Source organism: Sphaeramia orbicularis, chromosome 11, assembly GCF_902148855.1.
Source record: "Sphaeramia orbicularis chromosome 11, fSphaOr1.1, whole genome shotgun sequence".
NCBI classification, from domain to species: domain Eukaryota; kingdom Metazoa; phylum Chordata; class Actinopteri; order Kurtiformes; family Apogonidae; genus Sphaeramia; species Sphaeramia orbicularis.
The window spans coordinates 51,350,310-51,375,882 of NC_043967.1; the positions used below are offsets into that span (position 1 = coordinate 51,350,310).

General features: G+C 34.7%; 4 protein-coding genes across 4 annotated transcripts; 2 read left to right on the forward strand and 2 right to left on the reverse strand.

Moving 5' to 3' along the window:
* Positions 1-209: 209 nt before the first annotated feature.
* LOC115428263 (H-2 class I histocompatibility antigen, Q9 alpha chain-like) lies at positions 210-9,312 on the forward strand. Its single transcript, XM_030147140.1, has 8 exons — positions 210-347; positions 2,416-2,682; positions 6,607-6,885; positions 7,347-7,637; positions 8,369-8,470; positions 8,569-8,586; positions 8,741-8,813; positions 9,191-9,312. The coding sequence occupies exons 1-7, from the start codon at positions 290-292 to the stop codon at positions 8,785-8,787; spliced, it is 1,062 nt and encodes a 353-aa protein (XP_030003000.1). The 5' UTR covers positions 210-289; the 3' UTR covers positions 8,788-8,813; positions 9,191-9,312.
* Positions 9,313-12,034: 2,722 nt separating this feature from the next.
* On the reverse strand, positions 12,035-18,219 carry psmb8a (proteasome 20S subunit beta 8A). Its single transcript, XM_030147142.1, has 6 exons — positions 17,782-18,219; positions 16,763-16,904; positions 14,560-14,671; positions 14,136-14,265; positions 12,949-13,153; positions 12,035-12,475 (listed from the first exon to the last, which is right to left on the reverse strand). Exons 1-6 carry the CDS (start codon positions 17,914-17,916, stop codon positions 12,387-12,389), a joined length of 813 nt encoding a protein of 270 aa, XP_030003002.1. The 5' UTR covers positions 17,917-18,219; the 3' UTR covers positions 12,035-12,386.
* An 848-nt stretch (positions 18,220-19,067) lies between these two features.
* Positions 19,068-22,076, reverse strand: LOC115428264 (proteasome subunit beta type-7-like). The gene is made up of 8 exons (XM_030147141.1): positions 21,943-22,076; positions 21,599-21,683; positions 21,186-21,283; positions 20,691-20,831; positions 20,453-20,568; positions 19,980-20,038; positions 19,610-19,761; positions 19,068-19,320 (listed from the first exon to the last, which is right to left on the reverse strand). The coding sequence occupies exons 1-8, from the start codon at positions 22,002-22,004 to the stop codon at positions 19,209-19,211; spliced, it is 825 nt and encodes a 274-aa protein (XP_030003001.1). The 5' UTR covers positions 22,005-22,076; the 3' UTR covers positions 19,068-19,208.
* Positions 22,012-25,207, forward strand: psmb12 (proteasome 20S subunit beta 12). Its single transcript, XM_030147144.1, has 6 exons — positions 22,012-22,147; positions 22,646-22,716; positions 23,897-24,028; positions 24,194-24,323; positions 24,421-24,565; positions 24,914-25,207. The coding sequence occupies exons 1-6, from the start codon at positions 22,100-22,102 to the stop codon at positions 25,039-25,041; spliced, it is 654 nt and encodes a 217-aa protein (XP_030003004.1). The 5' UTR covers positions 22,012-22,099; the 3' UTR covers positions 25,042-25,207.
* Positions 25,208-25,573: the final 366 nt, after the last annotated feature.

The following is a 25,573-nucleotide window of genomic DNA, read 5'->3' on the forward strand; positions in this document are numbered from 1 at the left end:
ATGAATAAAAATAAATGAGAATGAATAAACCTGTGAGCTGTCAGATGTTCATTTGTCTTTTCCTTTTTTTTGTCTCAGTTCTTATTTTTACTTTCGTTACTAACCTCTGTTGGACATTATTACTCAGAAACATGTGACGGAGCCCTGATCCTGAATTGTCATTGGATGTAATATTTAAACTCCTCCTCCTTTTGCCTCAGTATTATCCTTCTGTCTGTACAAACGCAGCTTCATTTCTACCCTGTGCTTGGAAGAACTACTATACTATTGTCTGATCTAACAAACAACAATGAAGAGTTTATTTCTTCTTTTAATCCTGGGAATTGTCCTGAATGAGGCAGCAGCAAGTGAGTTTTGGACTTTTTAAATCATTATATTCATTGAAAAAAAAGTCTTTATATGAGTTGATTTCTTAAAAGTTGTTCTATGTGTCTTATATTTTACAGGTTCTTTAGTTGAACTGTGTTGGTGCTAAAGACATGTCTACAGACTGTTGGAGTATTTTCAGACATTGCAGTTATTTTTCCTATAATATTAGTAAATAATGTCTGTTCATCTCATTGGTTTGTGATATTTTAGGTCAGTGCTGAATGTTGTCAGGAATTATCTACTATATTATTGAAATGTGACTTTAGAAAGATCAGTTTTCTTTTTTTAGTTGTTTCAATCAGTAACTTTATATTTTATCAACAGTATTTAGATCGGTCACAGATCTGGTACTTTCCAAAATGACAGGACGCTGCGCATTTGCGCAGAGCGAAGAAGAACCAGCGCACATTCACAAATGAAGAAACAAAATATAAGGAAATGTAATTGTACTTGGCTCGTTAATGTAACATATTTTTCTAGGCTGTAGTTATTATACATATACCATATTTTCACATGAAACTGCATTTTAGATTTCACAGTACCAGTTTCAGTCAGTTGATGGCGCTGTTTGACCCCTGATGAAGCCAAACAGTTTCCTGCTTTGTGTTTAAAATATTACAATTGAAATAATGAACTAATTTAAGCGAAAAGATTTGGTCCAATTAAGGCATGTTATGCTGTTTAATATTTTTCATAAGAAAAGTGCATGTTACAAGATATTACATGTACCCCTATTGTATATCTAATAACAATAACAATGAAATAAAAACTTCACACACAGAGTATTGCATTGTGATATTTTACAGTCTTGAATGATTTATAGATTTAATAAGACAATGGAATTTCTGTTGTAATTTCTTAAGCAGAAATAATATAATAATTAAAAAAAAAAAATGCTGTTAAGGATTCCATGTTTTTAATGTAATATTGTTGTTATTTCACTTAATGAAATACCATAGACGCAGAGTAACATAGTAATTTAATAGTTTAATTAATGTAGATCTATGGATATAAAATCAGACGTGAAAATACTAAATCACCTAAATTTGACAAAACCAACCAAATGATTAATCTGAAAATAATCGATACATTCATCCAGAATTAAAATGTATGGTTGTTAAAGCTTTAATTAAGTATTTTTCAGAATTAAGTAACTTACTTTATTGTTTCATCAGTAATAAATTGATTCTTAACATTGAATAAGAATCTTATGACAAGTATGTGAAAAGACAGAGGATTCTTTAAAAAAAAAACAAAAGAAGGTGAATCAACTATGAAAAAGCTATATCTATATTCTCTGTGTATCTATTTTCTGGAAAAAACAAAACAAAACAAAACAAAACAAAAAACGTTTTGGGACATAGTACAGGTTGAATATGTCTGTTTCAAATAACAACTGAAAAATGAATCTTGTGATATGAGAAAAATAAGTATAATTAAGTTAAATGTAATTGTTTTTGTGCCACAAACGCTCAGAGCTGAATCTGCTAAAAACTACATAAAACAAAATATATAAATTGCAAGTGCAAAGTGTTGACTATTGTTTTCTCATTCTAGTTAAAAAGTGATATTTGTAGTCCTTAAATATAGAAAAAAAGGGAGTTTAATTCTTAGAAAGGAAACATGTCAGTGGTCATTTGTAATTATCTAAACATTAGAGTAACACTAATGTTACAGGTTAATAAAATATAGTATGTATATTTTCAAACTCTTTTCATTAAAACAATATAAATGCATTTAATACTATAATACTTTTCTCAGTCAGTTCGTTTTTAAACTGGATAATTTTTAGACCTTGGAAAAACAAACACTAATCCATGTGACTAGATTCACATATTTGGTTTAATTTCAGTAAATACATTATTTAAGACTGAACTTTCGAACTATTACATTTAAGAATTTCTCCATTAAAGTTTTGTATAAATGGTTTTACCTGAAGACAGCACAGAATTTTGGTTTTGGTGAAGAGATAAATATTTGCCTAAGTTGTTTATAAAACTGTTCATATATAAAAGTAAATTCATCACATCTACTTTTCTCTTACAGGGATTCATTCTCTGAAGTATTTCTACACCTCGTCGTCTCAAGTCCCAAACTTCCCAGAGTTTGTGACTGTTGGGTTGGTTGATGATGTTCAGATGGATTACTATGACAGCAAGACCATGAAAGCAGAAGCCAAACAGGAGTGGATGAACAAAGTCACAGCAGATGATCCACAGTACTGGGAGAGGAACACTGGAAATTGTCTGAATGCCCAGCAGGTCTTCAAAGTCAGCATTGAGAATATAAAGCCGCGTTTCAACCAGACTGGAGGTTTGTTCATGTTTAATCAGTCGTCACTAAAATAATGTTTATTATTTCATCGTTTCATCAGTGTTTTATTCAGCTGTTTAATATAAGACTTTCCACTCACACACAGTCCCAAAGACAAGCACATACACATATAAAAGATAGTCTGAAGCTCAAGAACCTGACAGACATTCTCCTTTTTTATTTTCAGGTAAAATGTTTTATAAGATAATTGATTACAAAAAATCTTCCTTACCTTTACTTCAGTTCATCATATTTCCCATAAAAAATATACATCATAATATTCAATACTGAAAGGATTAGTCTGTAAATAGAACTAGAAAATATTTGAGATATCAAACATAACACCAAAGGATTTAATAGTTTATGGTTTCAAATGTCAGTATTTTCTGCTTTTGTCTGTTTTATAGAATTAATGATTAAATAATGTCTAAATGTTTGTCAAATAAAAAAAAAAACATTAGTAGATTCACAGTTGGACTCTAAAAACATGTAATCTGTATTTTTTCTGTTTTGTAAAAAAGTAAATAATTCATCTCCATATTAATTGACACTGAAAGGAATCTTAGTTTCCGCACTCAAATATATAATAGAAACAGATTAAATTAGATTAATTTAACGTGAATGCATTTTTCTTTTCTGTTGTAAACATTTATGCAGCTAGAATTATGAGTCATTAAACAAATCAACAAAACAATCAACACCAGTTATTTATAGTATTCCAGTTGTCAGTTTTATCAAGCAAAAACACCAGATTTTCCTCAAATATAACATATTTCCTCTTGTTTCTGTTTCATGTCATTAAAATAAAGACCAGAGGGTGACGATGAGACATTTTTTTAAATTTGCTGTTATTTTGTGAAGAAAAACATTTATTAATTAATCCAACTTGTTTCTAGCAAGTCATCAATATTTAACGAAATCAATCAGAATTACTCCTAAATATATAATACAACTATAATTTAGATTAGATGGATTGTTTGACTGTATTTTTATTTTCTATCATTAATGTTAAAAAGCTGAAAGGATTAATCAATTAACTGATAAGCTAATCAACAAAACATTACTCAGCTCCAATTTGTATATTCAGATAATCATAAAAGTCTTTTATTGAGGAAAAACACCAAGATATTTCTGCTCTTTTCTGTTTTATATCATTGAAATAAAGATCAGCCGGTGACGATGAGACTTTTTTTTTTTTTTTTTTTTTTTATTTTCTCTCATTTTGTGAAGAAAAACATTTATAAATTAATCCAACTTTTTCTGGCAAGTCATCAGTATTTAAAGAAATCAGTCAGTGTCGCTCCTTAACATATAATCCAACTATAATTTAGATTAGATTGATTATTTGACTGTAATTTTATTTTCTGTCATAAATGTTACAAAGCTGAAGTGATTAATCAATTAACTAATTTGCTGATTAATAAGACATAACTCAGCACCAATTTAAATTTTAGATAATCATTAAAGTCTTTTATTGAGGAAAAATACCAAGATATTTCTGCTCTTTTCTATTTTATATCATTGAAATAAAAATCAGCCGATGATAATGAGACTTTTTTTTTTTTTTTAATTTTCTGTCATTTTGTGAAGAAAAACATTTATAGATTAATCCAACTTTTTTCTAGCAAGTCATCAGTATTTAAAGAGATCAGTCAGTGTCGCTCCTAAACATGTAATACAACTATAATTTAGATTAGATTGATTATTTGACTGTATTTTTATTTTCTATTATTAATATTAAAAAGCTGAAGTAATTAATCAATAAACTGATTTGCTGATCAGTAAGACATTACTCAGCACCAATTTAAATCTTAGATAATCATTAAAGTCTTTTATTGAAGAAAAACACCCAGATATTTCTGCTCTTTTCTGTTTTATATCATTGAAATAAAAATCAACTGGTGATGTTGAACCTTTTTTTTTTTTTTTTTTTTTAAATTTTATGTCATTTTGCGAAGAAAAACATTCATAAATTAATCCAACTTTTTTCTAGCAAGTCATTAGTATTTAAAGGAATCAGTCAGTGTCGCTCTTAAACATATAATACAACTGTAATTTAGATTAGATTGATTATTTGACTATTTTTCTTTTGTATCATAAATGTTACAAAGCTGAAGTGATTAATGAAACTGATTAGCTGATCAACAAAACATTACTCAGCACCAATTTGTATATTCAGATAATCATTAAAGTCTTTTATTGAGGAAAAACACCAAGATATTTCCGCTCTTTTCTGTTTTATATCATTGAAATAAAAATCAGACGGTGATGATGAGTCTTTTTTTGTTTTTTTTATTTTCTGTCATTTTGTGAAGGAAAACATTTATAAATTAATCCAATTTTTTTCCAGCAAGTCATCAGTATTTTAAAGAAATCAGTCAGTGTTGCTCCTAAACATATAATACAGCTATAATTTAGATTAGATTGATTATTTGACTGTATTTTTATTTTCTATCATAAATGTTACAAAGCTGAAGTGATTAATCAATTAACTAATTTGCTGATTAGTAAGACATTACTCAGCACCAATTTAAATTTTAGATAATCATTAAAGTCTTTTATTGAGGAAAAACACCAAGATATTTCTGCACTTTTCTGTTCTATATCATTGAAATAAAAATCAGCCAATGATAATGAAACTTTTTTTTTTTTTTAATTTTCTGTCATTATGTGAAGAAAAACATTTATAGATTAATCCAACTTTTTTCTAGCAAGTCATCAATATTTAAAGAAATCAGTGTCTCTCCTAAACATATAATACAACTATAATTTAGGTTAGATTGATTATTTGACTGTATTTTTATTTTCTATCATAAATGTTACAAAGCTTAAGCGATTAATCAATAAACTTACTAGCTGATCAACAAAACATTACTCAGCACCAGTTTGTATATTCAGATAATCATTAAAGTCTTTTATTGAGGAAAAACACCAAAATATTTCTGCTCTTTTCGGTTTTATATCATTGAAATAACAGTCAGTGACAATAAGGAGAAAAAACAGTTTGTAGATTTCACCACAGGTTTTAGAAACTTGATGGACATTTGTTGTATTTTCTGACATGTTGTAAAGTAAAAGGTTAACAGATGAATAAAATTCCAACAGATTAATTGTTAATGAAAGGAATAATGGTCTGCAGCTGTAAATCCATCATAGAAGTTCAGATGAGATGAGTTGACCTCTACTGTCCAGACACAGTGTGTTGGTTCGTCCATCAGGTCACATGTGCAGGTAGAAACAGCTGTGGTTTCTATGAAATGACTGATGGATGGACCAGTGGGGACACACAGACGGCCTCCCAGTCTGTGTACTGGTCCTGCCGGTGTCTGCTGTGTTGTGCCCAGTAGTAGTAACACACTGCTGGTCTGGACTCTGTGTTCTGACGGAGCAGGTGGACTCCAGTGGTTCATCCTGGACTCAAACTCCAGTGGAAGCTTCTATCAGCGTCAGGACAGTCCGCTCTAGTATCTCACAGGAAGAGGAGGTGATAGGACTGATCTACTGGTGCAGGGTTTCAGCTGGTGTTCATGTCAAGTCCAGGACCGGCTTGAATCTGCGTCTGCCGGTCCGGACCTCAGCTCCGGGTCACATGAAGCCACTGGACCTTCAGCAGTGTAGATAAACTGTGTGGGTCTGTGTGGAGGCAGTGTTCAAGTGTAGTGGGTGTTCCAGTGTAGTGGGATTCTGTCTGTGTCTCCCAGTAGTCTCTGGTCTGTGTGTGTGTCTGTAAAACGTCCACACTGTCCACATGATGATTGTCTGTGAGTGGTTTATGTAGAGTCAGTAACAGCAGCAGGAGGAGGGTTTGTGTTTAGTGTCTGTGGATCAGTGGGTCTCTGTGGGAACATGTGATATTCAGTGATAATAGGTGTGTGTGGTGTGATGTCACTGTGGGTTACTGATGGATGTCTGTGTCTCTGTCAGGTGCCCACATTTACCAGAGGATGTACGGCTGTGAATGGGATGATGAGACTAAAGAGGTCAATGGATTCACTCAGTGGGGTTATGATGGAGAAGACTTCGTATCATTAGACCTGAAGGAAGAGATATTTGTTGCTCCAGTACCACAGGCTGTCATCACCAAACACAAGTGGGAAAATATCCAAGGTTACATCGCACGAGAGAAGAACTATTACACCCAGATCTGTCCTGAGTGGCTGAAGAAGTACGTGGAGTATGGAAGGAACTCTCTGATGAGAACAGGTAGAATAACCTGATAACAAATCAACTGATAACTTCATGTAGCTCCTCTTTTTTGCCATCAGTAACAAAAAATATTTACTATAAATACCAACCAACATGTAGAACTCAATATTTTTCAATGTACTGATTTTCTCTCTCTTTCTCAAATCGTTGCATGTCACTTCCAGTTTTTTACTTTATTCTGTCAGTCTTCAACATTTCATCACTGCTTTTTCCTTTGTTTAGATTCTTTTCTTCTGACACTTTTCTGTACTTAATTTTTCCTTTATTGTCATGCTTTCTTTTTCCTTCTGTCTTGTCTTTCTCTTCTTTCTTCCCCTCACTCATCTTTTCCTCTCCTTCATTTCCTTATTTTCTTTATCACCTTTCACTCAGGTTTATTTATTTCATCAAACAGAAATGACAACATGAATATGACGTAACAACAGACAGACTTTAAACTGTGTGTGTTTTTACTCCAGATCGTCCCACAGTGTCCTTCCTGCAGAAGTCTCCCACCGCCCCAGTCACCTGTCACGCTACAGGTTTCTACCCCAACAGAGCCGCGATGCACTGGAAGAAAGACGGAGTGGAAATCCATGACAACGTTGACATGGGCGAGATCCTCCCCAACAACGACGGAACCTTCCAGATGAGCATTGACCTTTCATCGGTCAAACTGGACGACGAGACCAAGTACGAGTGTGTGTTTCAGCTCTCAGGTGTTGATGACATCACCCACGAACTGAAGAAAGAAGTGATCAAGACCAACGGTGAGACTGGAATTAGAAGTGATGTAGGATGAGAACAGTGTTTATTAGTCTGTCAGTTTATTTATAGTAATATTTAATGTGTTTGAGAGGAACTTTTGTTTCCCTGTATGATTTTACTACTAGTTTATTTAATTAGTTTTTTGTGTATTCTCTTCTTCTGATTTTTGTGTTACTTTCATAAAGGTCAAACAATTCTCTAATTTCTGTCAATTTAAAGACAGAATGTTTGTAAAGGAGTTATTTTTTAAATCCTGTAATCACTTGTGTTTTCTCTTCTTCTTTTGCACTGTTTATTTACAATGTACCAAGTTAATTTTACTGTTTATCGATGGAAAAATTTAAAGAACTCCAGTTTCACATAGATATTTAGGCATAAAGTAGGCAGCAGGAGATCATTGTCAGCAGATTAAAATATTTATTATATTAAAGTTATTGTGTAGTTTCACCAACAATCTTTTTTCAGGAATTTTAATAGTTATCTATGCAACTATATATCAGCCCAAGTGAAGTTTTAGCTCAGTATAACTGGCTGTAATGAATTTGAACATAGTTTTTGCTCATTAATCTACACATTTTCATAGAATACATCTAAATAGACAAAGTTATGTAAATAAAAATATAAATGTTACTAAAAATTCAAAGTCAATGTTATCTGTATACTGTGGAAGTGATTAAAGGATGTCATTCCATTTGTACAACTTTTTTTCTTTTTTCTTCTATTTGTTCAATAGAGAAGACCGCTACCGTGACCATCATCATCGTCATTGCGTTAGTTGTTCTCTGTACCTTGATCCTTGCTGGTGTTGGACTCTTCATTTACAAAAAGAAGAATGGTGAGAGACAATACCAAAAATCATCTTTGAATATATATGAGTCAAAGTGTAGCAAACAGCATTTAATTATTATTATTATTATTTTTCTTTTTTTTCAGTCAAACGTCCTCCATCTCGTAAGTATTTTATTCTTTCAGTTGTTTCTTAAAAAAACAGTTTGTAGATAAAAATGATTTCTTGATATTCCCTTGTTTTTTTTTGCAGTTAATTAAATAACTTGGTGTTTTATTGTTTGATGATTGAACTAATAACATATCTCTGACCTTTCAGCTGTAAGCGACCCTGAGGTTGAGCAGGAACTGAATCCTAAAGTCTGAGTGATGAACACACCACCCTGAACACAGTGAGTTCAATCAGGAGGGTCATCCTGTTCACAGATCCAGTCTGTCTGACATCCACATTAGAAACACGGAACATTTTAAATGGGTTTTGTGACATTTTCTCATAAGATGTTAATTAAGATGATTAAGACTGAGATACAGATATGTTAAGGATCCTTCACATTAGGGAATCAGTTATAACGTAGAATTATTTGTAAAATTAGTTTAGACTAATTAGAAAAATCTGACATATTGATATTATTTTAAGCCAGTGACCAACAGAATTAATTGTTTTAAGTCTTAGGTTTAGGTAAAAAAAATTAATGTGTCTTTGTCTAAATGCATGTGAAATATTTTTTGTCTTTATTTCTGAAATTTGTGTTTTTTTTCTTTGTTTCAGACAGATTTTGCTGTGGATAAAGAAGCTGTGCCAGAATATTCCTCTGATGAAAACATGAAACGTATGAATTGTTTATCAGATACTGCGGTAGAATCAGGGTTGGACGTTTTGAATTAGTTAAATACAAAACAGAGTTGAAAAGGTATTTGGTTCACAGAAAAGTAACGTGTTTTATCTCAGTTAAATTGTTTTAAAATGTTTTGATAATTTGGTAATTTGATTTAAAATGAAATAAATCTCTTGGAATTGATTGATTATATATCTGCCATATATGTGGTTAAATATTTCTGTTGATGGAGGGTTTTTCTGTTAGTGTCAAAAACGCTTTACATAGACACATTCCTGTTTTTTATGTGTTCTTTCAATCTGCCCACACATACTGATTAATCCTGATCTGACATAACATACATTTTTCATTTTTTATTTAGATTACTGCAACCAGTATTGTAAATCAGTTAAAACTATGTTAAGATCCACAGAACCATCAATTGTATGTATACATGTGATGGATTATTTTTCTGTTTAACCCTGTAACTGTAGCAAGTCACCAGTGAAAGCAGAATAGAAATATGAAGTGGATTTTCTATTAATGACTAAATTCCTTTGGTGTCCCACTTTAGTTTGTCAGTTAAACCACTTAATCATCATATATTGGTTGTATCAGTCTTGTCTGCCACTCTACCCAAAACGACAGTCAAATTTTTAATCCAGTTGTGTATATACTTTTTCTTATATATTTCGTTTTAACATAATTATTAAAATGTTTTGCTTTGAACTAGGTGTGTGGAGGTAGATTATGGATGTGGTTCTTTTGCTTTTTATTCTAATGTTTGATTTGTTCTGTGAATTTTCATTTTAGTTTGGATAGTACAAGGGTTGTGTATGGTTCTAAATCTCTCAGCACTGCAAGGATGTTTTCTGCTGTAGTATGTCGGGAAGACAATATTGGAAATCATTTTTTGTGTTTTGTGCAAATGAATGTCAAATTAAGTTGCACCTGTCTCTTTTATTATTTTGCTTTTCAATAAAATCTCCAACTTTCCAAAAAAAAAAAAGTCTGTCTTTTTAGAATTACACAGGCTTACACAGCTGTGACCAAATGAAAGTCAGCTGTTCTTAAAGGCTAAAAAAACTTGGATTTTCATTTTGTAACTGAAAGACAAATGCATTGTATGTGGTCAGATGATCATAGATTCAAATGGTAAATGAAACAATTCTCATCAACGTTACGTGAAAATTCATTTCCTCATTGAGGTGTCTGTATTGCATCAGTACAGTTTGTCAAATCCAGTCAATGCTTGTTGACACTTGTACTGACTGCATGTCTGGAATAGGTCCCAGCACCAATTTGGAAAATACATGACTGAATACCCAAACAAAAAAAACAAAAACAAAAAAACCCTGCTGCCTAAAAATCCAGGCTCGTAAGGACACTACACATACCAGCATCTCAACAATTTTCCAGTGTAGAATAACGTCATCACTAACAACTTCAGCCACTATTTGTGCAAGCATAACTTACAATGTATATTTTAAAATAATGAAATGTTTGCTAGAAATGTTTGATCTGTTACTTTCATGACATCCAATCACTTCACAAGTAAAACCTATGGATATGAGTTCTGCATAGCAACAGGTGACATCACAACTGTTTCTATTATACTATTAAAAATATTCATGATAATATTTTAGTGAATGTTTTACTGTTAACAAATGCAATACATCATGTCATCATGTTCTACAACATATATTACTTGTGGCTTTCCGCCACCTTTTTTTTCTTCTCATTTTCAGTTCAAACTGCCTCAATACTCTAAAATACGTACTTTGTTCTTTGTATCATGCTGTACCATATTAATCTTAAAAAACCTAAACAGCTGCTGGTGACCAGAATCCACTACTAATCTAAAATTTTTAATTTCTAATCCTATCAATTTTAAATAATTCAGGTAAAATGCAGTTTCTCAGCTTTTCAACTGTCATATGTTGACGTGTGTTGATTTAGTTTAGGGGTTTTGGTTTTTGCCTTTTCCCATTTTATTTTGGTGATGGTGGTCTCCTTCCTGTTTTGTCAGCACTCTATCAGTCTCGTTTTTGTCTTCCCTAATTCCCTCTGCACCTGGGTTTCCTCCTGTAATTGCCCACACCTGTTTGTGATCCCTGCCTTCCCTATATATTCTCCCCTCTCCCTTTGTCTGTTGTCAGTGTGTTGTTTCTGTTTCCTTGTGAAGGCCTCCATGTGCTAAATATGTATCTTGTTTCCATGTGTTTTGTACATCAGGTTTTTAGTTTTATGTTGAGTACGTTGTACTTCCTCCTTTAGTTCATTAGGTTTTTCTAGTTTAATATTGAGCACATTGTGCTTCCTCCTTTTGTTCATCTGTTTTTGTATTTTTGTTAAAATAAATCCCTTTATCAGTGAACTTTGAGTGTCTCGAGCTTTTGGGTCCACACCAAGCGTCGTGCCTAAACATCAACAGTATCAGATGAGTCTGTTTTTGACGTTCAGAGGCTCCAGACTCAATGTGGAAACACCTTCATGTTCTGAAACACTGACTCACCAGTAAAACGTGTAGTTTGACAAATGACAGTGACTGTAAACTTTTGTCACAGTTCTAAACATATGGCTTACTTTGCTAGAAAAGGTACTGTTGCCTCAGTTTTCTTAGGTTTAATAGCATATGAATTTACCCCAAGCTTTTATTAACATTAAAATTAAATTTAGGAAAATACCTGATTTTCAGTTACTAAAAGAAAAATGCAGTGAATAATACAGTAATAACTGGTGATTAATCTCATAGCATCACTGAAAGAAAAAATTATTTGGAAGTGTGCACAGAAATAGTTCTTTAAGGGTTTATTACAGGAAAGCACAACAGTTGAACAAATATCTTTATTTGGAGATGGCTGTTGTACTGGTAATACAATTATTCTTTACTTACTCTAAGGAATTCATTACAGACTGTCAAAAATAACATCCCAAAAATATTTTTGAACATTTTAACCATGATGACTTGAAACTGCAATGCATCATTTGAAAGAAAGTAATTCTTTGTATCATGACCTGTATTTGACCCCAAAAACAACAGTTTTTAATGTTGTTGAATTGAAAAGTCATTTATTATGTCATATAATTGCAGAAAGAAACACATTACAATGTTCAGTGTTGAGGTTTGTTTGAATTTTTGTGTCAAACTCAGAACATTCCTTTTCTGTAGCGGTGGATCAGCTCTGACACATCTTCCTTACACACCTTTATCCAGCCGTCCTCTTGCATGTGGTACACTAGACAAACACAAAACACAAAAATTAACACACATATACCGACATATACTATCTACATGTAACAAAAAAATGAATGAAAATTACAGCATTACACATTTCAGAACTAATATTACGCATTTTATACTTTCATTTGATAGCTGACAGACAAGGACAGAAGAGGAGACATATTGAATGATGACTGAGCAAAGGAAATTAATTTATAAAAGCAGGGATTCACTCCTGACAGACGACATAAATGCACAGCCTGTCCGTCCAGGGGAGGGGATCTCTCCTTCACTCCTCCTCCCCGAGGCTTCTCTTTTCCCACTGGGTTTTTGGAGTTTGCCAGGTACATTCATCCTTTTTCTTCATCTACCATTTATTTGACTGTTGTTTAGTGTCATAGCCAACTGATTTTGTAAAGTCCTGGGAATCAACCTTGTTGTGATATAGAGCTATGCAAATAAAACTGAATTGAATAATGAAGTCCTCACTATTGACCACTCCTCCAGAGTAGGCGTCTCGGTGTGTAGCGTGAGCGATGCCTCGACGGCCCAGTTCATACGCCTCCTCGACGGTCATGTCCTCTCTGTAACCGCTGTCTATCACACCATAGGCATAACCGTTTCCACAGCCGGTAGAGAACATACGTCCAGACAGACGTGTTCCATTATCATCCACATAGTAGAGACCAGGACCCTGAAGGGCACAAACACATTAGATAAAAACTGACGGGTCTTCACTCCCAAACAACTAGGACTAAGAAGGACAAAAACATCTCTACCAACAATGAACCAGTCCACAAATGATGACCTATATTCTCATTGTTTAATGCCTCTAAGTTGTTATATTTTATTGCAGCTTTGTAAAATACTGATTTATGATTACATACAGTATTTATCAAAATATACACTGCCTCCAAATTAAATTACTTTTCATACCCCTTCTATAATTAGATATTATACCATAACTATTAAATCATAACTAGAACCATTGATGGGGAATAATCCGTTACATTTAACAGTATTGTGTAATTATATTGTATTACAACATAAATGCAATCATTACCCATTAAATCACTGAAAAAAATAGCTAGTTGTAGTGAAATAACTGTTAAAATCAACATGTTGATAAATACAAAGGTTCATCAGAGTATATTCTTTTCAGTAAAGCTTGTATGTAGAATGTAGGATTCATTCTGTCGCTTTGTATCTTTGTGCTGATAAGGAATTCCTTCTTTTGACAGATTTCTAGACATCAAGCTTGCAAGGAGCTGTCATTGTGTCTAGAAAATCTGTGTGTATTTTGCTGTACATTTTGAGGGTTGTTTTTGATTAGTTCTCTTGTTAAATGTGCACTGCCTCTCAAATGCCAATCAAATCAATAAAAAGTGACCCAAGTCTGTGACCATCCGACCACACAAAAAACACGAATGGCTTCCAGTTCTGAAATTCATAATTTCATTATGAAGTAAGAAAAGGGCTCATACATTACTGTTAATCTTGTCTTTTGGACCACTCATCTGTATTGCTCCACTGTTATAAAACTAATCAAAATTAAGCAATTTGCATTAAAAAGAGCATTACTTATAACATTTTAACAGGGTACCTTGTAATCTATGGACTGCTAAGTTTCAAAAGTAACTTTCCCAACACTGATGTGCATATTCATTATAGTTTACCTGTTTGTCCCATCCACAGATCATGCTTCCCACAGACAGGCCCATGCCTCTGTATCCTAGCATCATGTTGCACAGAAGTTTGGAGGCAGCGGCCACAGAGATCCTGTGGTTGTTCCTCAGCCTGTAAAGCCTGTAATGACAAAATACAAAAAATACTTTGTTAATGTATTTGAAGTTGATCAATTACGTATGCACTCAACCTTCTAGTAAATATCTACAGTTTATTTTGCGGCTCATGAAGCTTTAAAACAGAAACTGGATATGTGTAAGAATGTTAATACTGACATTAAAAGAAAAAAATAAAATGAAACAAACACTTAGATATGTGAAAAGAAGACAAAGCTAACATAGTGAGAAAAACATTCAACAATACTGAAAAATAAACACAAAATACATTTTAAAGAAACTTATAAATGTGATGAACCTGCATTCTTTGGCCAGGAGTCTCTCCCAGTACTGACAGTCCGCAGCACTACCTGACATCGTGCCAAGGAGGTAGGGGTTGATTTCTATGACCTTGTTTACGTCATTGGATGCTGCAAGACAAGAGTCATTTAAGATATTTAACGACCCAGACTGACTATCTGTAACCCCTAAGATGGTATTTTGATATTCTCTTGTACAGTATGTGAATGAGCAACCATAACTGGCTCAGTTTTGGGAAAAATTTGCTTTTAGTGGCTTCAGGCAAAGTATTCAACATCCATTCTTTACTGAAGGGCATTAGGAATGCACCATCAATAATCAAACTGAAATTAATGACTTGCAGATGAGGAACTTTGTATCAATGTTTGTTGAATAATTCACACGTTAACATGAATCAAGACAGTTCCAGGTTGTGTAATGACTGCAATAATCATGAAATGACAGATGTGCAAATGGAACTTTTAGTCCATACCATGTATAACAACTTCAGTCCCTGGAAATGCACCAGGTACGTATGGTGATCCTGAATAGGAGCTGAGGCACATGAGGCTGGCCACTGTGAGGTCTACAGTGCTGTCAGTCTGTATGTAATGTCTGTTTAGCCTTGATTTAGTGCTGTGATGAACTAAAGACTGCATTACCACATCCATCTGTTTTGTCCTGATAACAGCGCAGTGTTCACATCTGTTTGCACTCATGATGGGATGATAAAATTTACTTATAAGGGCAAGTGAGTAATTTTGGTCATTTCCGCGCATTTACATGACAAGACAGTGACAGCAACAGTTAGACTGAGGACAGTGAGACAACAATCTCAGGTCAAATGTGGTCTACAGGGTCTGTAAGGTCCACCTCTGCATGAACAGTGAGTGTACCTGCTTTGTTAGGTACCATGAAGTAATGGTACTAATGTAAGGAATAATAATAATAATAATAATAATAATAATAATAATAATAATAATAATAATAAACTTTATTTGTATAGCACCTTTCATACAGAAATTGTAAGCCAAAGTGCTTCACATTGATTGAAAAAATACAATATTAAAATACATTAAGATTCGATTATACATCAAGAAATAAAATGAAATTTGAGAGAAATACAATAAAATAAAAATAAATATAAAAACAGCACACATTAAAATATTTGACTATGCATAGAATTTTTGAAGTGCAAGAAATAAGATGAAATTTGAGAGATAATAAAAATAAAAATAAAAGCAGCGCACATTAAAATATTTGATTATGCATAATTTTTGAAGTGCAAGAAATAAGATGAAATTTGAAATACAATAAAATAAAAAATAAAAACAGAAATACAATAAAATAAAATAAAAATAAAAACCGCACATTCCTCGTTCCTGAATTGTGACCCCATTTTTATCTCCTTTCAAAGGCTAATGAGAATAAAAATGTTTTTAATTTGGTTTTAAATATATTCAGTGAACTGGCTTCTCTAATGTCTTTTAGAATTGTATTCCATAACTTTGGTGCATAGTTAGTAAAGGCTGCGTCCCCCATTTTCTTTGTAATATTTCTGGGAGTCGCTAGTAACCCTGCGTTTGATGACCTCAGTGTTCTGAGGTCTGAATGATGTTCAAAGTGATAATGTTGATGTTGAAAGGTGCCTGGATCAGCACTTATGTTGATCTAAACATGACGCTCTAATGTTCAAAAATATATGTTCCTTTCTCTTTTTTTGCCACATATGGGCAAGGAACCAAATATGGTAACTTCACTGATCTTGATTTTCTACATGACAACAAACATTTTTGAAAATTTTCACAAAAGTAATAAAGTCTTGTTATGTCCTCCAATATCACACTAAGGTTGAAATTTTGAACTTTAGAGTATTTCTGAGTGTCCTATAAAGGTTTAACACATATTTTCACTTGGGTTTTATAGCCTTTGTTCACTAACTCACAAACACCAACAAGAATATGTTGACTTAATCCTGACTGAATGCATTACTGCACAGTACACATAACTGTGTTATTAACAAAAAGTCATTTGAGACCAATAAGTAATGCCAGTTTAGTGACATTTTTGAAGATTTACTCAAGGATTTAACTGTGTCAAAATGCATTTAGAAAGTCAAGGAGTAGGCTATATAATTTACACAATTCATAAGTTTTTGTGCAGTTCCAACTTTTTCCAAATAAACAATACTTTCATCTCCTTCTCCACACATCCATATTTACCTAAGTATCGTCCAGCTGAGGCTCTGGAGTCCACAGCCACAATGACCCCATGTCTGAACTTGAAAGCCAGGGTGGTCGTACCATGGTTCATGTCAATACACACACCTCCATCATGGTTACAGGTCTTGAGAAACCCTGATGGCTGTAATGAAAACAAAAAAGACAGTGGGATGAATGGTGATGAGTGACTTGGAACATTAAACGTCAGGTTGAAGGAACACCAGAGCTGAATTATGTATCACTTGATTTCTTATATATACAGTATATGAATAGGTTTTTCAGAATATATACAGTACTGTGCAAGAGTCCTAGTCCAACATTATATTTGTTGGTTTAGTAAGGTTCTAATGACCACATATGTGTTTCTCAGTCTCTGTATAAAGATCAAACCTGGATATACTGTATGTGAAGTATGTGCAGCAGAAAAAAACAAGTTACAGGGAAAAATAGCTTCTATAAACCAAAGTGGTCGTATTTAGTGTGAGCTTCCTTTGCACATAACATGTCTTTAACCCTGTTTTTCAGATAATATGAGATTTATTGCATTAACTTTCTGATGTTTTATACTAAGTTTCATTCTACACATGTCAGATGTTTCTAATTGTTTGTGCTGCTTCCTCTCATGGGGTCAGGGGTCACATTAAATTGTAACTTTAACATTTAAAACCTAATTAGTTCAGTTTTTTGTGTGTCTTATAAGGCTGTGCACATTATTTCCTGTATTTTGTTGTTGTATGTGGAGGCAAGAGAATGACAAATAAAAATGTATGCTCATTTCAACCCTTTAAAACCAACAAATCTAAAGGTGAGCAAGGCGTTTTGCACAGTAGTGTACTTATTATTTTTTATTTGTCTCACATTTAATGCCTGATGCGATTTTCCTTAAAGTCCAAACACACCACACAAACAAATTAAACGACGCGTTAAATAACTTGATATCCGCATCGCGTCTGACGCTTGTGGCTCCATTGACTCTAAGTATATTAACATTTGATCAAACCTGGTGAAATAATACTCACATCTACACCCACAGGTACTGCAAACTCCTGCGTTTTGGTTCCAAAGTTGTAGTGGTTGGTTCGATCAGCGAGATGCGTCTGTCTGCCTCGGACCTCAGAATAAGACCTGAACCCACTCACCTCAAAGAGAGCCATTATTTAGAATATATGTCTGAAGTACTGTACAGCCTGTGGGATTAAAGTAACTGTAAAAAGCTTCAAAATACGACGGATAACGCGTCGAGGACAATTTCACCTTCTTACGACACAGAATTCGAAAGTGAAAGAGATTTTAAGGACAATTTTATATCGCGTTTTCTCTCAGAACGTATCTAAAACAGCACATAACTAAGAATTATTCCAAAATACACACACTTATACAAAACTTTGGCTGTTTTTTTTTTTTTTTTTTTTTTTAAAGTAAATCTAATGTATCCATAAAACTATGATGTTCCGATGACAAAGCAAAAGTTGGTTCAAGGAGCAGGAACCAATAGGAGAGCGTCCTGTTTATTTCTCATCATCAGTTACTAAGTGAAAATACAGTATTTAGGTTTTGCTAAGATTCTGTGTAATGATGGTTGGATTTCCAAATGAATGTACACAGTATTATGACTCTGAATGTCTGTTTGGTTCTATGTTGTTTCATGTGTTCTCTTGTTAGATTGATTGCATATATGTATTTTATTAATATACATTTATTGTCATCCATGTAACCTGGACAGCTTATAAATAAACCCTTCTGACGTGCAGAAAATGAACATTTACACAACCTTACCATTCTGTCCTCATCAGAAAACCAAAGTATAAATATAAACATTATTTGATAATCAAAATAAGAAAAACAAAAAGAAATCTGATTCTCAAACTTATACATTCCACGCAACCTGTTATGATTCTGGATGTTTTTTATTCTGCCAATTTATGACCACTTACTCCCTGTTAATTTTGCTGTGGCTCATCATTCAGGGTCAAAACTGTACAAAATTTGAGTTCATAATTTGGGTTTTTACAAAGTTATAATTTAACAGTTTTTATTCAAATCCACCAGTAACTTTTTTGATGTTTTTCATGCTACATGATAGATTAGTCCTTCACATACACTGTAAATCAGCATCCAAAAGTCACCTTAAACCTCTGTTGACTTTACTTCACAGAAAAATGTATTATTCATCCCATTTTCTGACATTAAGCAAATGATTCCACAATGCTATCATCACAGATTTATCTTATTACCAGCTGTTTTGGGGATTGATATAATACAAGAAACAAATTACAACAGTCAAACATTCTGGACACATAGATAATCATAGTTTGTAGTAAACGTTTATTCAGTTCAAAGAAATCCCAGAGAAGCACAGCAGCAAAGCAGAAAACATAATGACAATGAAAATATTTAGGACAAGATTTATAGCAGTTCCTCGTAGTGCTGGTGTGGTTTCCATGTCTCAGGCTGTATCCATCTGCTGCACAGTCTCCTGTACAACCTCCAGCTTTAAGGGGACGACTTTCTGTGTCAGAACCGGGGTTGTGCCTGGACGATATTTATATTTAATCTTCCTAAAAAAAAGAGAAAACTTTATTGATTTATGACAGCATCCTTGTATAGAAAATACACAATGAAGGTAGTGTTGAAATGTGACAGTAATAACTAGGCCAAATGGTTTGTGCTGCATTGCTATTGTGGGATATATTATAACAGTGGTAATAAAAAACAAAAGGGTTTGGATGTTAATCACAAAAGTGGGGACAGACAAAATGTATTCACTACTTACAACATAATCTAATGGAGACATGCCTTTTTAAAATGCATCTGGGCAGTAGATCTTGCATAAACATATTTTCTTACCTGGTGTCTTTGTACGCTGACTCCTGATAGGGTCGGATGTAGTCAACTCCTTTCCTGGTGATAACACATATGTCAATGTTGTTGCCTGAGCCCAGGTCACACATGATGCCGGCATGGATCGCAGCACGCACCAGCTCTTTGGCTTCCTCCAGCTGAGGGAGTTTAGGTAAATGATGTAGAGAGTCACAAATGGACACATGCAAAATAAGAAATAGAAGAGAGAAGATTTTGTAAATCAAGTTTAAGAGCCATTTTCTTTTTCACGCTAGTGCAATAAGACCCAAAGGTACTGCTAACTTTATAATCACATCTAAATAATCATGTTTATTTGTCACTGTCACAATAGGCAGCAGCTACTCAGGTGATGTACCTCCAGATCATGTTTGAATCTGTCCTCTAGAATACCAAGAGCAGCCAGATCACCAGATCCTGCATGAAAACAAACTCAGCTGTATCACAAACTGGATATTTTCAAGTAAACAAAAGACAGTTAACAGTTACAGTTAATTAATATTGACAATACATATAAAGTTTAAATCATAATATGTGATATTTTTATATAAGTGTAGGTCTGTTTATCTAATAATCATTCTAGAAAGTGGAAACATTTACTTTTCCTGTTGCAAATACTTTGTTTGAAAAAGCTCTGTTATATATAGAACAGCATGTTAAACTGTACGAAAATAAAGAACAGCTGTGATAATGAATGTAGTGGTTTAGACAGAGATAAGTGTATAACTATAACAAGAACAAAATCATATGGCAGTAATATGATGAATATGTTACACCAGTGTTACAAGTGAATGATATGTTTTTACAGGATTATACTATTAGGTGGCATACCCATTGCAAGGTAGGGCACTTTATTTACACTCCCCCATGGTCCCACTGTGTATAAGTGATTTCCAGTGCAGTCCACTCCTCCCAGTATAAGATTGGCTCCAATATTCCCATGATACCTAAGGGAAAGATCAAAATCATGTGCATGATGAAGTGAGAGTTTACAGAGTATCAGACTCTTTACTTAATATTGCCTAATGTGTCATTCATTCACAGACAGGGGGAAGCGTGGAACACAGACCTGTACAGCATGTCCTGGAGTATGTTGACAGCCATGACCATGCGAGGATTCCTCCCACTGTTCAGAGAGAAGATGGTGAGGTTGGAGGACAGAAGCTCTGTGGTCTTCTCTGTATCTGCTGCTGTACCTGCTCCACAGCAACTGGAAGAGAGAAAAGGACAGAGTAAGAGGACTGTGAGGGAATAAAAGCTCTCTGTCACTCTGGGGAATACACAGATAGTGAGATAGACTGATGGCTTATTTTGCATGTACTGAATTCAACAATCACATCTTGAACAGGAAAACACTTAGGAATTGTTTATTTCCATTTCCACTTGTTACTTGTAGCAAACCTAAACAGTTATTAAGGGGTCAGTGTGGAGCATTTTGGGTAGAAAATCTCTGAAGAAGAGTATAAGTGTATAGAAAACAAATATGAAACAAATGACATATGTAGCTTGACACTGACCATTCACAGTGGGTGGATTTATCCATAATTGTCTTTGCAGAACTCACTATATATTTGGAGCAATGTAATGGATCTTGGCGCACATCTTGTCGGCCACCACTTCACTGGAAGTTGCTCTTGTATCTGCTCCCAGCACCACCCCATCCTGCACCAACACAAACAAAGGTTATTCATATTACATGGATGTACCTGGTATGAGCTGTAGAGACATTAACTGTATCTTCAAAGTTATATTTTGTGATGCATTATGGTGAATACATGTTGGTGTACTGAGGGATGCTATTATATGAACTGATGGCTCAAGAAAAATATGCTTGTCTTCCAGATTTGATTTTCTGACACTACAGCTCATGTCCTGTGCAGGCTGGAGAGGTCTTTTATGTAGTGAAATCAAGATTTTGCAGTCTTCATCAAGTATCATCATCATCATCATCATCATCATCATCATCATATCCATTACCTTGAAAATCAAGCCTGCTATTGTGGTGCCTGTTTTCAGAGGTTTAGGTGGCTGCTCTTCCAAAAGACCCTCTAATGCAGCGTTTCTATGAAGAGAGAGAAAGGATAAAGAGGAGGGGGGGGGGTCACAGGTGCAGTCTGTTTAAAACTACTGACGACTACTTTATATTACAGATATATTAAAAGTCAACGCATCCTCATAATATTGGCGTTGAGGTTCAACTAACAAGCAGGAAAAAGTTACTTTCACTTTTGATCCCGATGAAAGTTGAAGCCTACAGTTTCATTTCATTTTGGTCATTACTGTTACAGTTTGTTTTTAAGGACATAAGAAGAAGCCCATACCTTACAACGTTGTCGAAATTAAACCCAGCAGCTGGAGTTTCGAGGATATTTGAGAGCGCCATACCGGAGCGGTCTGAGGCTTCTGTGCGCGTCCCGGTGCGCCTGAGGTCGCTGTTCAGAACGTCAGCTCTGCTTCTCTTTCGATTTTGACGTAAAAATGGAGAAGCGTTGTTTGGACTCACAAGTCAAAGGAGTCAGCACAGGGGTGAGTAAACCGAACCGAGCCACTGTTATGGGCTGTTTTAGTACTGATGCAGCACTGCGGCTTAATATGCGTAAAATGATGGATAAGAGGGTCCGTGAATGGAACAGGTGATGCCATATTTGATTTGTACCCAAAATAAAATGAACTTACGTCCACTGAATCGGCTGAGTGTATGTGTGGGTACATTTGTAGAAGGTGTATCGAACATCAACATTAAATATGTTTTGATAAATAAGTGTACGACTAAACCTACACTTTCATTTTTAGTGACTTGTCAAAGTCGCCCCTAGAGAACTTCATATCCCACAATTCAATTCGATTGCATTCAGTCTGAGTGAATGGATAGAGTGGACATCCCTGGGATGATGCATAATCCCCTATCATGTGCCATACTAAAAATGTTACAGTTTAACCATTTACAATAAATAAATGAATAAAAGGTACAGCCTCCTAAACCTCTCTAATGATCACTGCTGTCTCCTCCTTTGTTTGACCCAGACCACCATCCTGGCAGCCGTATTTGATGGAGGGGTTGTGATTGGGTCAGATTCCAGGGCTTCTATTGGAGGGTGAGGATGCTGTGACAAAACACTTTTTAGGAAGATGTTTTCACAAATTCAAGTTACAAATGAGCAAGAAGATCTGTAATGTTTTCACAGCACAGTGTGTTCAGCTCTAAACAATAAGAGCTTCCCATAACATTTTACCAAACATTGTGTGTAGTTATTCAAACTTTCAAATATACTGCTAAGTATTTTAACAACAGTGTGATCTAACTGTAGATCTGATCAATACTTGCCATCCATACATCAGAAATACAGCCGGAATGAACAGAGCTATTGTCACTGTCAGTTTAGTTCAGTTCAACTGAAATAACTTTATTTATCCAGAAAGCATGAGTCCTTCAGTAAAAAAATAAAACACACCAGTTTAAATATATAGTTGTGTCACTGCAATTTTTTGCAGTGAAAGTGCATATATCTTTGCATATATGAGATTTATTTAAATGTAATTTGGGTGACTGAGGAGTTAAGGGGCTGGATAGCCATGTACAGTATATAACGGTTGTATGTCTCCTCTGTGTCCTGTACTTTGGGCCTGGGTTTAAGGGGTCTCACTCAGGGAACAGGGTGGGACAGTATCCTGAAGGATTCTGCCCAGTTTTCTCACAGTCTCCTGTTCACATAGGGTGTAGAGGGTTCTGACAGGGAGCCCATTAGATTAGACTAGATTAGATTAGATAGAACTTTATAGATCCTTTGGATCTTTAGGAAATTGAGGAAAGAGATCTCAGTAGAGGATGGTTTTGATCCATCGACCTCTGGGTTGGGGGCCCAGCACACTTCCACTGCACCACTCTGCTTTCTAATAGTAGTCTTAGAACAGACTCTGACAGCACTCTGCATCCAGTTCCTATTGTGAAAAGTGATGGAATGAAACCAATAATTAAACATTACTGATGTGTTAATAAGAGGCCATTCTTTTATTAGGACAGAGTTGGGGACATGGTAACACAACAGAGTATCTATACATCTGAAAGGACTATTACTCTGAATAATTTGGAGAATTGCAACAAATGCTAACATTCAGAAAAATCTATCTAATGGGAGAAAAAATGGCCTATGACCAATGAATCCATGGGAAACTAAATGAGTAAAATGTTGAAGTCATCCATGTAGACACATTTGTAGTACTGAGAACTTCAGATTAACTAACAGCATTATGTCTTTGTTGTCTTTCTCTCTTTAGGGAATATGTATCCTCAAAGACCATCAACAAAGTGATTCAGGTTCATGACCGGATCTTCTGCTGCATGGCTGGCTCACTGGCTGACGCCCAGGCTGTCATCAAAGCTGCTAAATTTCACCTGTCCTTCCACAGGTGCCACATATAGGACTGTTTAACATATTACACATGCATGCACACATGACAAACACTATGTACCTGTCTGCACAGAAATACCATTTCACATAGGAATAGACAGGAGGAAGCAGAATATTCAATATTTTGGTACAATCTCACCTCCTGATTTTTTGTGACCCATAGTGTCCAGATGGAGAGCCCTCCACTAGTCATAGCAGCAGCATCAGTGTTGAAAGAGTTGTGTTATAAAAACAAAGAGGAGCTGCAGGCTGGTTTTATGACAGCAGGCTGGGACAGGAAAAAAGGACCACAGGTGAGTCGCACTGACAACACCAGAAATGAAAGGTGCATCATTTACTGATGTAAAATGATTATACATGATAATACTTTATGTCTTTATCTTTCTCCAGGTTTATGTCGTGTCTCTTGGTGGGATGTTAATCAGTCAACCAGTTACCATCGGAGGCTCAGGCAGCACTTACATCTATGGCTACGTTGATGCTAAATACAAACCAAACATGAGCAAAGACGAATGCCTACAATTTGCCACCAATGGTATATTAAATTATCTTATATTATCTTATATTATATTATATTATATTATATTATATTATATTATATTACTTTTGCACCAAAACTCATCAGATGATTGTATTTTCTTGGTCAGGAGGTTTATGTTTGTCAAAGTAATTTTTAGAACTGCCTGAAAATGGCCATAGTATGTGTTTTTGTCTTTAGTGTAAAGCCTTCTGTTTGCACATAACAGAAACAGAGTGAATTAAAAATCATTTTTTATTTTGATGACTGGGTGGTTGTGTCTGTGCATGTTGAGTTCATCCTCCATGGATCGTCCTTCCTCATCTGCTCTCTCTTTGCTTCGTCTCTGTCTTCCTGTGTTCCCAGCTCTTGCTCTGGCCATGGGCAGAGACAACGTCAGTGGGGGCGTGGCTCACCTGGTGGTGATCACGGAAACAGGAGTGGAGCATGTGGTTGTACCTGGTGACAAGCTACCCAAGTTCCATGATGAGTGACTGCCCTCCAAACACCAATGGGAGTTTGATAACACTGCATAAAGGAGAGTGTGACCTGGGACGTTTGAAGCCACGATGAGCCATACTCTTATTACCAGGAATGCTATTAAAAATCATGCACAGTAGTTTTGTGGGAAAAAATAAAGATAAAGCTTTGCCAAAAACATCTTGCTTTTTCTCCTTTTCTTAACTTGAGTTCTGGGCTGTGAAGTATGTTCAGTGATTTAAACTTACATTTATCGTCACTGGTCAAATATGAACAAAATGTTTATTATCTGTTGGGTGTCTGTGAATTGAATTATTATGAGTCTAGTTTATACCAGCTCTAAATGTAAAGTGTCATGAGACAACTTTTGTTTTGATTTGGCACTTTAGAAACACAGTTTGATTGATTGATTGATTGATTGATTGATTGATTGATTGATTGACTGATTGATTGATTGATTGATTGACAGACATTACATGGGCCCTGTATACTAGAACTTCTACCACTTTTCCTACTCCTCACTACTCCTGTCCACAAAAAACAGCA